At 37.1% G+C, this 13,051-nt stretch overlaps 1 protein-coding gene and 1 long non-coding RNA gene across 3 annotated transcripts in view; one reads left to right on the forward strand and one right to left on the reverse strand.

Annotated features, from left to right (window-relative positions):
• Positions 1–13,051, forward strand: part of LOC132755167 (11-beta-hydroxysteroid dehydrogenase type 2-like) — a 57,242-nt gene that overhangs the window by 12,377 nt on the left and 31,814 nt on the right. For both annotated transcript variants that reach the window (XM_060745976.1, XM_060745975.1), the window contains exon 3: positions 7,179–7,391. In XM_060745976.1, coding sequence (XP_060601959.1) covers positions 7,179–7,391 — 213 coding nt within the window. The remainder of the gene's footprint in view (positions 1–7,178; positions 7,392–13,051) is intronic.
• Positions 2,142–13,051, reverse strand: part of LOC132755170 (uncharacterized) — a 40,739-nt gene continuing 29,829 nt past the window's right edge. The window contains exon 2 of the long non-coding RNA XR_009629171.1: positions 2,142–2,563. This is a non-coding gene — a long non-coding RNA (uncharacterized LOC132755170). The remainder of the gene's footprint in view (positions 2,564–13,051) is intronic.

Here is a 13,051-nt window from a genome sequence, read left to right on the forward strand (position 1 = left end):
GGGCTATAATTTGAACAATCTTGGTAGAGGTCTACCAGACAATGCCTTATGCAAAATATCTAAGCTCTAGGCCTTTTGGGTCTTTACAAGAAGGTATTTTAAGTTTTTACTATATGTACATATAGTGAAAATCAATGACCCCCAGGGCGGGGCCGATTTTGACCCAAGGGCTATAATTTGAACAATCTTGGTAAGGGTCTACCAGACAATGCCTTATGCAAAATATCTAAGCTCTAGGCCTTTTAGGTCTTTACAAGAAGGTATTTTAAGTTTTTACTATATGTACATATAGTGAAAATCAATGACCCCCGGGGCGGGGCCAATTTTGACCCCAGGGCTATAATTTGAACAATCTTGGTAGAGGTCTACCAGACAATGCCTTATGCAAAATATCTAAGCTCTAGGCCTTTTGGGTCTTTACAAGAAGATTTTTTAAATTTATTGTTATAATTCCTTTTGGTTGCCATGGCAACCAGATTTCTGCATGGAATGAAATTCTTTGAACAACTTTGGAAGCCCTTCACCCAAGGATCAATCCTGCCAAGTTTGGTTGAAATTGGACTAGTGATTTTTCACAAGAAGATTTTTTAAGTTCACTATATAATCTATATAACAAACAAACAAACAAACAAACAAACAAACAAACAAACAAACAAACAAACAAACAAACAAACAAACACACACACACACACAGGTGAATCGCTATATGCCACCGCATCGCAGATGCTGCGGTGGCATAACAATGACACCCCTGGGGCGGGGCCAGTTTTGACCCCAGGGCTTTTATTTGAACAAACTTTGTAGACACTTACTAGAAGATGTTTCATGCTTAATACTGTAACCCAACGAATATTCGCGACCAATTAATATTCGCTTTATTCGCGGATGGCCACGAAGCGCGAATATTTGTTCGCGCGAATAAGTCCGCACGATTTCGCGAATAAATTGGAGAGAAATTTTTATTTTAGACGTTGTTAATGCAAAGCTACTTGACCGGATATATTCGAAATTTACGTGCACCTGTTTAGGAAGTAATGAATTGTTATGAATATTGCCATAAAGCAATAAAAACACAAACTAAGTAAACTACTACTATTTTATAAATATCAAAAGAACTCTATGTCAATATAGCAATCAAAATAAACATCCACATTTTAATACAGTTAATGAAATACTAGTAGACCTATTGTCAATCACGTTTCTTTTCTGGTGTGCTTTCCAGATCATGATCAGGGAAAAACGATGCCGAAACATCCCTGCATTCTGAGGGTTTATTTTTTATCAACCACCCTTTTAACGACATGTTTTGAAATGAAGACGAACGATGCGTACATTTACATATATAGAGAAAATGTTTTGATGAATTGTGATCACAATTCACTTACCAATACAATATAAGGCTATCGTATTGTTAATCCCATTTAAGACACAAATAATGACCTCAATTATTGAAGATTAATAGTCGGCTAATGGTTTTTACGGCCCGATCGGACTTTCCAATCCGCGAATTTTTTTTTTTCGGAAATCAAGAAAACGCGGAAATTAATTTTCGCGAATATGTTCGACCTCGGCAAAACGCGAAAATTTGTATTCGCGAATATAAATTGGGTTACAGTATCTAAACTCTACCTATTTGGGTTTTTTCAAAGAAGATTTTAAGTTTTTGCTATGCACATATAAGGAAAATCAATGACCCCCGGGGCCGGGCCAATTTTGACCCCAGGTCTTTTATTTGAACAAACTTTGTAGACACTCACTAGAAGATGTTTCATGCTTAATATCTTAACACTAGCTATTTGGGTTTTTTCAAAGAAGATTTTTTAAGTTTTTGCTATACACATATAAGGAAAATCAATGACCCCCGGGGCGGGGCCAATTTTGACCCGATTGCTTTTATTTGAACAAACTTGGTAGACACCCATTACAACATGTTTCATGCTAAATATCTTAGCTCTAGCTCTTTGAGTTCTTTAAAAGAAGATTTTTTAGGTTTTTACTATATGCATATAGGGAAAATCAATGACCCCCTGGAGCGGGGCCAATTTTGACCCCAGGGCTTTTATTTGAACAAACTTGGTAGACACTCACTAGAAGATGTTTCATGCCAAATATCTTAGCTCTAGCTCTTTGGGTTCTTTAAAAGAAGATTTTTTAAGTTTTTACTATATGCATATAGGGAAAATCAATGACCCCCTGGAGCGGGGCCAATTTTGACCCCAGGGCTTTTATTTGAACAAACTTGGTAGACACTCACTAGAAGATGTTTCATGCCAAATATCTAAGCTCTAGCTCTTAGGGTTGTTTAAAAGAAGATATTTAAAGATTTTTCTTGCGGTTGCCATGGCAACCAGAGTTCTGCATGGAATTAAATTCTTTGAACAATTTTTAAAGGTGACCACCAAAGGAACATTCCTGTGAAGTTTGGATGAAATTGGCTCAGTGGTTTATGAGGAGATGTCATTTAAAGCAAAAGTTTACGGACGGACGCCGGACGGACGGACGCCGGACGAAAAGCGATCACAAAAGCTCACCCTGTCACTTTGTGACAGGTGAGCTAAAAAACCTTCCTGACAAATTTCCAGCAGACATTTTCACAAAAAATCTTACGACAATTTTTTGTCGTAAGAGAAATCTTATGATAAATCTCCTTTTCACAAAAAATCTTAAGAAAATCTTAAGTGCAAAATCTGTCGTAACTTTACGATAGGTCTTCCCCGTTCGTAAGTGTAATTTTTTCTCTCTTAAGGGTAAAATATCATGTATCTCTTACCTTAACTGAATAAAAAACAACAAAAAGTTGGAGGACAACTAAATATTAAGCAAACAGTATGCTATAAATAACACAAATTGAGGTATAATTATTTTTCAACATATACATTTGTGACGTCATGACTTGATGACGTCACGATGGAGAGGGTTATGAATAGTTTAAAATAATGTGAACTATACTGTAGACTAGTATTAGAAAACTAATTTGTACAATTGGTGAGTTCGATTTCATTGCCAGCATGTACTAGTGGTACCTTTTTATTTATTAATAACATAGTATACCTTCTTTCTGAATCTTTTAGATATATATAATTATCTTCAATCAAGATATAAATTATATCAGTTTGAATCATTTTTTGTTCTTATTGAAATTTGATTGTGTTCAATAGATATTTCAAGCTCTTGATTACTTGATTTTAAAACCGGAATCAAATATAGAGCATGCACATCACTATCAAATGAACGTTGCTAGGGATGTTTTTGTCGTAAGATTTATTGTAAGTGATTTTTTTATCTTAAGATAAAATTTTAACTTACGAGTGACTTTGTGAAAATGACTTAAGATTTAACTTACGATTATCGTAAGTGAAAAACTTAAGATAAATCGTAAGATTTTTTGTGAAAATGTCTGCAGAATATTTGGATCAAAACTGCAGCCACTAGAGTGTTAACAAGCTTTTTCTATTTTTAGCTCCTGTGACCTAGTTTTTGACCGGAGATGACACATCTTCAAACTTGACCTAGAAATCATTAAAACAACCTTCTTGACAAATTTCCAGAATATTTGGATTAAAACTGCAGCCACAAGAGTGTTAACAAGCTTTTTCTATTTTTAGCTCTTGTGACCTAGTTTTTGACCCGAGATAACCCATCTTCAATTTTGATCTGTGTTTCATTGAGACAAACATTCTGACAAAGTTTGATGATGATCCAATCCAAACTGTGACTGCTAGACTGTTTACAACCCAATTGTTGACGACGAACGAAAACGGACATAGCCCCATCACTATACCTCACCTTGACCTCACCTTGACCTCTTTGTGTGGCTTGTTTGATAAAAGACTAGGAAATTGAGAATTAAGCCATAAAGTATTAAAATTGAAAAGTGATAATATTTCCTTATTAACCACTATGACATGTTTATACTAGAGTTGTAAAATTTATCAGTTGAAAATCTTAAAGTAATTTTTATCAAAATATTTATGCAACATAAAATTCTTTTAATGATTGTTAAAATGTAAAAGTTAATTTTTGAATATTGAAATAACTAGAACTGCCACTGTCTTGGCGTGAATACCCCCCGCATACCACTTTGTCAGAATCAGCAATGGCCAGACAACTTCACTGCCAAATCTGAGGGTAGTAAGCCAGTGCACTGCTAAGTTATGTATTCTACATGCTTCAAATGTGAAAATGTCAAAATCAATACACTGAGGACCTTAAGCATTTGAGCAGACAAGCTTATAGTGGTAAAAACCCCTGTGACCTTTGACATAGTCACCTAAAAATCAATAGGGGTCATCTACTAGTCATAAACAACTTCAATACCAAATATGAAGACTGTTAATTGACCAAAGCCTTCTTCATCAATTGGGCCAACAAGCTTTGTTAGGTAAAGGTCCCTGTCACCTTTGACCAAGTGACCTCAAAATCAATAGGGGTCATCTTATGATCATAAACAACCTCAATACCAAATATGAAAACTGGGTCAGAGGATTCTTAAGTTAATGGGCGGACAAGCTTTTTCTAAGTGAAGGCCCATGTGATCTTGACCTTTGACCAAGTGACCTCAAAATCAATAGGGATCATCTACTCATCATGACTAACCTCCATGCCAAATATGAAGACTGTGGGTCAAAAGAATCTTAAGTTATTAGGTGGACAAGCTTTTTTCAGTAAAGGTCCCTGTGACCTTGACCATTGACCTCAAAATCAATAGGGGTCATCTACTCATCATGACTAACCTCCATGCCAAATATGAAGACTGTGGGTCAAAGGAATCTTAAGTTATTAGGCGGAGAAGCATTTTTTCAGTAAAGGACCCTGTGACCTTGACCTTTGACCCAGTGACCTCAAAATCAAATCAATAGGGGTCGTCTTCTCATCATGACTAACCTCCATGCCAAATATGAAGACAGTGGGTCAAAGGGATCTTAAGTTATTAGGCGGAAAAGCTTTTTCTAGTCAAAGCCCCTGTGACCTTGACCTTTGACCTCAAAATCAATAGGGGTCATCTACTCATCATGACTAACCTCCATGCCAAATATGAAGACAGTGGGTCAAAGGGATCTTAAGTTATTGGGCGGACAAGCTTTTTCTAGGCAAGGCCCCTGTGACCTTGACCTTTGACCCAGTGACCACAAAATCAATAGGGGTCATCTACTCATCATGACTAAATTCCATGCCAAATATGAAGACTGTGGGTCAAAGGGATCTTAAGTTATTGGGCGGACAAGGAAAAACCGACAGACGGCCGGAGGCCCGGACGGACAACCTGATTCCAGTATAGCCCCCTTACAACTTTGTTGTGCGGGGGTGTAATTAATGTTTACATAATTTATACTGTAAAAAAGCATTTTGACAAGGAAATGCTATGTTACAGATCATTCCTGTAAAGTTTAATTTAAATTTACCATGTGTTAAAGGAGAAGAATGTTATTAAAGAAATTGTGGATAACGACAAACGATAGGCGATGGCAGACCGACAGCCATCACAAAAGCTCACTTCTGAGTACTTCTGCTCAGGTGAGCTGAAAAAGTTTAACGAAAAACAAGGGCAACTTTGTTGCAAAATACACCTGTTACAAAAGCTTTTGACAGAGATATGGGCATTATAGAAATGCATATAGGAGATATGCTCCGGGCAATATCAGAATATTTTATTTTCTTTAGTGACCTTGACCTTGCAAATATTAACCAAAATTCAAGTGTCACACTTGTAGTCATGATAGTTATCATTTTTGTTACAATCCATCAATAAATGATGACTAAATGGCCCCTGTACATATCTTCTGTTTTATCTTAACTTCGACCTCTCTATGTGACCTTGACTTTGGTGGCAGGGACCTTGATTATGCGCGCGATACTTAGCTTAACAATAGTCAAATGCAAGTTACATTAAAATCCCCAACCCCCAACCCACCCGATGAAAGTTTTGCTCTGAACATGTTTTTTTTCCAAATAACCTCTGTGTCTGACCTTGACCTTTGACCTGATTCATGCATGTGACACTGCTTCTCATAGTGGTGAACATTTCTTTGAAGTTTTGTTAGAATCCCTCCATAAGTGTAGGACAAAATCTATCTACATTTTATCATCCTTAGTGAACTTGACCTTGCATATTAACCTTAATTACATGTTTCACATCCGTAGTCATGAAAATGACCATTTGTGTTTCAATTCCTGAATAAATGATGCCTAAGTTGTCAAAAAACATTTTCATATTTTTATCTGAACTTTGATCCCTATGTGTGACCTTGACCTTTGCTGCAGGGACCTAATTTTTCACGTGACACTCCGCCTCTATGCATGTAGAAGTTTTGCTTCGGTCAAACTTGGAGACCTGGTTCATGCGCCTGACACAGCTTCTCATAGTGGTTAACAATTCTTTGAAGTTTCATTAGAGTCCCTTCATGAGTGTAGGAGATATTCTCTGGACAAAATCTCTATATTTTATTATCTTAAGTAACCATGACCTTGTGTATATTAACCTAAATTACATGTTTCACACTCGTAGTCATGATGTTTCACACCCCTAGTCACGTTAATGACCTTTTGTGTTTCAATCCCTCAATAAATGACTAAATGGTCCAAAAACACATTTTCATCCGAACTTTGACCCCTACGTATGACCTTGACCTTGGTAGTAGGGACCTAAATTCTGCACTTGACACTCCATCTCATAATGGTGAACATTTGTGCCGAGTAATATTGAAATCCCTCTATGCATGTAGAAGTTTTGCTCTGGACAAGGGTTTTCCAATGATGTCCAAGTGTGACCTTGACCTTTGACCTATAAAACTGGTTTATGCACAGGACACAGCTTCTCATTTTGATAAACATTTCTATTAAGTTTCATTAAAATTCCTCCATGCATGTAGGAGATATGCTCAGGTTAAAATTGGACGCCGCCAGCCAGGAGGGAAACTATAATAAGACCCGTTTTTCAAAGGGGCATATAAAAGACATTTGTAAAATTCAAATTTTGACCAGTGTTTTCATATTAAGCTTACAAGGTTGATAATCTGTTGCGGTTGTTTTGTAAGAACTGTATCTTTTCTGCATCATAATCAGGTGAAACACTTGCAATCAAATGACACATGTTGCTTTAGCTTGTGTATAATCAAATATGTGAATGAAGCAGTCAATGCACTGCTTAAGTATATAATTTTTATAACTATATAAACCAGGTTGTGATAGAGGGATAGGATATGAACTTGTAAAAAGACTCGACACCATTGGTTACCAAGTATTTGCAGGTTGTCTTTTCAAAGGTCAAAAGGGAGAACAGGAACTGGTTGCTGCTTGTTCCACACGACTTACAACTCTTCAGATGGATGTGAGGAACAGAGAACAGGTCAAGCAGGCAGCAACAAGCGTGCAGAATCATCTGGGATGCAACAGTAAGTATCTATATAACAAGAAAGCAAACTTAAAACTTTCAGCTTGGCCCATAAAAAATTTGATGGAGACCTCTATCTTTCATCTTAAATTTATCAACACCTTAATCAGTTTTTGTTTTTTACATTTGGCAATATTTATACAGTCAAACTTCGTAGGCTCAGAGGGCATATTCAAATTTGTTTGACTGAGATCGTAATTCGAGCCAAATGAGGCTAAAGTATTATCATGCATTATATGATCGTATTTTACAGAGGGCTTGATAAACAAGAGCACTGCATAGGCGTGGCAAATGTATGCCCAAATGCAAATTTGCTTTCAGTAAATAAAATTTAAAATAATCAACAAGTGCTGTCATTAAAAAGCGACTTATGCCAACAAAAGAAAGCCTTGACATTTTTTATTATTTTTATCCCAACTTTGACCTCTATGTGTGACCTTGACCTTGGCTGCCAGAACCTAAATTTTGCAAGCGACTCTCTGCCACAAAATAGTGAACATTTGTGCCAAGTTATATAAAAATCCCTCTATCCATGTAGGTTTGCTCCGGACAAGTCTTTTTCAATAACCTTTTAGTGTGACCTTGACCTTTGACCTATTTCATGTGCATGACACTGCTTCTCATAGTGATGAATATTTGTATGAAGTTTCATAAGAATCCAAGAGATATGCTCTGGACAAAAATCTCTATATTTTATCATTTTTAGTAACGTTGACTATCATCTTTAGTGACCTTGACCTTGCATAATATGCAAAAATCACATATTTCATATTTTTATCTGAACTTTGACCCCTATTTTTGACCTTGACCTTGGCAGTAGGGACCTAAATTTTGCACATGACACTCCGCCTCACAATGGTGAACATTTGTGCCAAGTTATATTGAAATCCCTCTATGCATATAGAAGTTGTGCTCCTAACAAGCGTTTTCCAATGACATCTAAGTGTGACCTTGAACTTGACCTAGAGACCTTACAGACATAGTTTATGCACAAGACACAGCTTCTCATTTCTATGAAATTTCATTAAAATTCCTCTATGCAAATAGGAGACATGCTCCGGATAAAAATTGGACGTCGCCCGCCGGGGGGGGGGGGGGGAATATTATTTGACCCATTTAGCAAACAGGCATTTAAAAATGCTATGCCACCGCATTTATACAACACAAAATAGTAGTGTAGCAACAAAAGATTTCTTTTTGTTTCTATACAATTGAACTTTGCAATAATGCAGTCGAGTCTAGTGAATTGTGTGGTCAAGGTCATATTTCACATGGCCTAAATTTCATGACTGTACATCAAAGGACATGACAGTAAATCACTTTGTCAAAATATTGGTCAACTAATATCAAAGTTCAATTTTACATCTAAAACTGTGCAAATGGTCCAAATTTTATAGCTGTACATCAAAGGACAAGAAAGTAGGTCACATGCCAAAATCTAGTCAGTTGATGTTTAAATTCAATTTCACATCTCAAAATGTGCACATGTTCCAAATTTCATGGCTGTACATCAAAGGACAAGAAAGAAGGTCACTGTTCCCTTGGGCAGGGCAAAATTTAGACCCAAAGGTTTAATTCAAGCAATCTTGATACAGGTCCACAAGACAATGTTTCATGTCAAATATCTAAGCTGTAGCTTTCTCCTTTGTTTTAATTTCTGCTTTTTATTAGATGTACATAGTGAAAATCAATGACCTCCGTTTCTGACTTGTACCTCCCAACTCCTACCACTATGCCAGGCACCATTTGGATACTATACGTACATAGTGAAAATCAATGACCTCCGGGGCATGACCAACTTTAACCCCAGGGCTTTAATTTGGACAATCTTGGTAGAGGACCACTAAGCAATGTTTCATGCCAAATATCTAACCTCTAGCCTTAGTTGTTCATTCAGAGAAGATGAATTTTCAAGTTATTACTATATGCATACAGTAAACTCGGCTTATAACAAACTCATTTGGACATTCAAAATTTGTTCCTTATAACCGGAGTTCCTTGTAAGCATATAGCAAATTAGTTCCTTGTATCAGGAGTTTTTATAGCAAACAGATTTACATATAACAAATTGATTGTTTATCATTGTCCTCCATTTTGAAAATCATTTGATTAAGAAAAGTTAGTCATTTATTTATTTTAGACACAATACCCGAGAGCGTACCTTTTGGAATTTGAAAATCCTTTGCTATTTCAGTTTTAGCTTTACTTCCTTTCTCAATTTCTCATAAAATATCATATTTTCTTTCTAAACGCTGCTTTTCGTTTTCTTTCCATGATTAAGAATAAACAAGATTTTCTATTTTTCCTTCCTTTTATATTGAAAACCTTCTATTGTATTTTAAGCATTAATTAGCAAGCACATGTGATTATGTTGAAAACCAATTTAATGATCATAATTATTTTACTCGAGAAAAACTATTAAAGAAAAGAAATAATAGAATAAAAGGAAAAACCGTTTTATCTTGATGCTAAATATATCCTAAAATAAACAAGAGGGCCATGATGGCCCTAGATCGCTCACCTGACCCATCAAACTCATCCAAACAATTACCTAGACAAGCATTCTGGCCAAGTCTCATGACAGGTGAGTCAAAAATGTGACCACTACAGTGTTAACAAGGATTATCCATATTTGAGCAGTGTGACCTAGTTTTTTACCCAGGTGACCCATATTCAAACTTGACCTAGAAATCATCAAAACAAACTTTCAGACCAATTTCCAGGATACTTGGATCAAAACAGTAGCAACTAGAGTGTTCACAAGATTTTTCTATTTTTAGCTCCGGTGACCTAGTTTCACATGCGATTTCGAACTCATCCGAGCAATTACCTAGACAAGCATCCTGACCAAGTTTGATGATAATTGAGTCAAAAATGTGACCACTAGAATGTTAACAAGGTTTTTCCATATTTGGGCGGTGTGACCTAGTTTTTCATCCAAGATGACCCATGTTCGAACTTGACTTAGAAATCATCAAAACAAACTTTCAGACCAATTTACAGGATATTTGGATCACAACAGTAGCCACTAGAGTGTTAACAAGATTTTTCTATTTTTAGCTCCTGTGACCTAGTTTTTCATCCGAGATGACCCATGTGCGATTTAATCCCAGCAATGACCTAGTCAAGTTTCCTGACCAAGTTTGATGACAACTGAGTCAAAATTGTGACCACTAGAGTGTTAACAAGATTTTTCTATTTTTAGCTCCTGTGACCTAGTTTTTCATCTGAGATGACCCATGTTCAAACTCATCCAAGCTATCACCTAGACAAGCATCCTGACCAAGTTTGATGATGATTGAGGCAAAAATGTGACCTCTAGAGTGTTAACAAGGTTTTCCTATTTTTAGCTCTTGTGACCTAGTTTTTCATCCGAGATGAGCCATGTTCGAACTCATCCGAGCTATGAACTAGGTAAGCATCCTGACCAAGTTTGATGATGATTGAGGCAAAAATGTGACCGCTGGAGTGTTAACAAGGTTTTCCTATTTTTAGCTCCGGTGACCTAGTTTTTCATCCGAGATGACCCATGTTCGAACTCATCTGAGCTATCACCTAGACAAGCATCCTGACCAAGTTTGATGATGATTGATGCAAAAATGTGACCACTAGAGTGTTAACAAGGTTTTTCTATTTTTAGCTCCGGTGACCTTCTTTTTCATCCGAGATGACCCATGTTCGAACTCATCCGAGCTATCACCTAGACAAACATCCTGACCAAGTTTGATGATGATTGAGGCAAAAATGTGACCTCTAGAGTGTTAACAAGGTTTTTCTATTTTTAGCTATTGTGACCTAGTTTTTCATCCGAGATGACCAATGTTCGAACTCATCCGAGCTATCAACTAGACTAGAGGATGCTTTTGTAAAAAAGCGCATGTCTCCCCCACTGCTGAGAATAACTGTGAATGGAAACAGGAATGGAAATGGAGAAATTCGGAAATGAGAAAATGACCAATGGTCACTGTGACCTTAACCTTTGACCTACTGACCCCATAAACAAGAGGGATCATCTGCTCAATAAGACCAATCATCCTATGAAGTTTGAGGGTTGTAGGTCTAAAGGAACTCTAGTTATCATCCGGAAAGGAGAAATTAACCAACGGTCGCTGTGACCTTGACCTTTGACCTACTGACCATTAAAACAATAGGGATCATTTGATTAATAAGACCAATCATCCTATGAAGTTTGAGGGTTGTAGGTCAAAAGGAACTCTAGTTATCATCCGGAAATGAGAAATTGACCAACGGTCACTGTGACCTTGACCTTTGACCTACTGACCCCAAAAACAATAGGGATCATCTGCTCTATAAGACCAATCATCCTATGAAGTTTGAGGGCTGTAGGTCAAAAGGAACTCTAGTTATCATCCGGAAACGAGAAATTGACCAACGGTCACTGTGACCTTGACCTTTGAACTACTGACCCCAAAAACAATAGGGATCATCTGCTCAATAAGACCAATCATCCTATGAAGTTTGAGGTCTGTAGGTCTAAAGGAACTCTAGTTATCATCCGGAAACGAGAAATTGACCAACGGTCAGTGTGACCTTGACCTTTGACCTACTGACCCCAAAAACAATAGGGATCATCAGCTCTATAAGACCAATCATCCTATGAAGTTTGAGGGCTGTAGGTCAAAAGGAACTCTAGTTATCGTCCGGAAACGAAGAATGGACGGACGGACTGACGGACGGACGGACTGACGGACGGACAGGGCAAAAACAATATGTCTCCCCCCGAGGTGGGGGAGACATAATAAGCATCCTGACCAAGTTTGATGATGATTGAGGCAAAAATGTGACCGCTAGAGTGTTAACAACTAAATGTGAACGGACTACGGCCGACGGACAATCATCGATCCTAAAAGCTCACCCTGAGCATGCTCAGGTGAGCTAAAAAAACTATTACTTACTGCTTTTCAAATTCATTTCACAGACATACAAAATTAAACGGCCGAGTTTTTAATCTGTGCCATTGAAAATGAAAGTTGAAAATGCAAAATCTATTTACGGATAGCCGATATTTTGGAGTTCGTTATAAAAGTGTAATTTTCTATACTTTTAACTAAATTGGGACTAAGAAATGAGTTCCTTATAAGCGATAATTTCTTATAACCGTGTCAGCTATAACAGTATACTTCTATATTAAATAAAGAAGGGCAAAATTCGGGCCAAAATAAATTGTTCCTTATAACCGGAAGTTCGCCAAATCCGTGTTCGCTATATTTGTGAAGTTTACTGTATAAGGAAAACCTATGACCTCCTAGGGTGGAGCAGGCTAGGTTTGACACCAGAGGCAAAATTTAAACAACTTTGGTAGAGGACCTAAAGATGATATCATATACCAAATATCAAAGCCCTAAGCCTTGCATCTTTAGAGAAGAAGATTTTTTGAAGTTTTTACAAACGTTTTAAAAAGGTCTTGTTTATTATAGCGTCACCCCTACTGAAAGGGCCAGTCATTTCTCACTTATGAGACACCTTTTGCTTACATACCATGTACCTCCCAACTCCTACCACTATGCCCGCCGCCATGAGAATACTATATGTACATAGTAAAAACCAATGATCCCCCGGGGCAGGGCAAATTTTGATCCCAGGGCTATAATTTGAATAATCTTGGCAGAGGTGTACCAGACAATGCCTTATGCAAAATAT

Source organism: Ruditapes philippinarum, unplaced genomic scaffold, assembly GCF_026571515.1.
Source record: "Ruditapes philippinarum isolate M1 unplaced genomic scaffold, ASM2657151v2 ctg4289_1_1_1_1, whole genome shotgun sequence".
Lineage (NCBI taxonomy): Eukaryota > Metazoa > Mollusca > Bivalvia > Venerida > Veneridae > Ruditapes > Ruditapes philippinarum.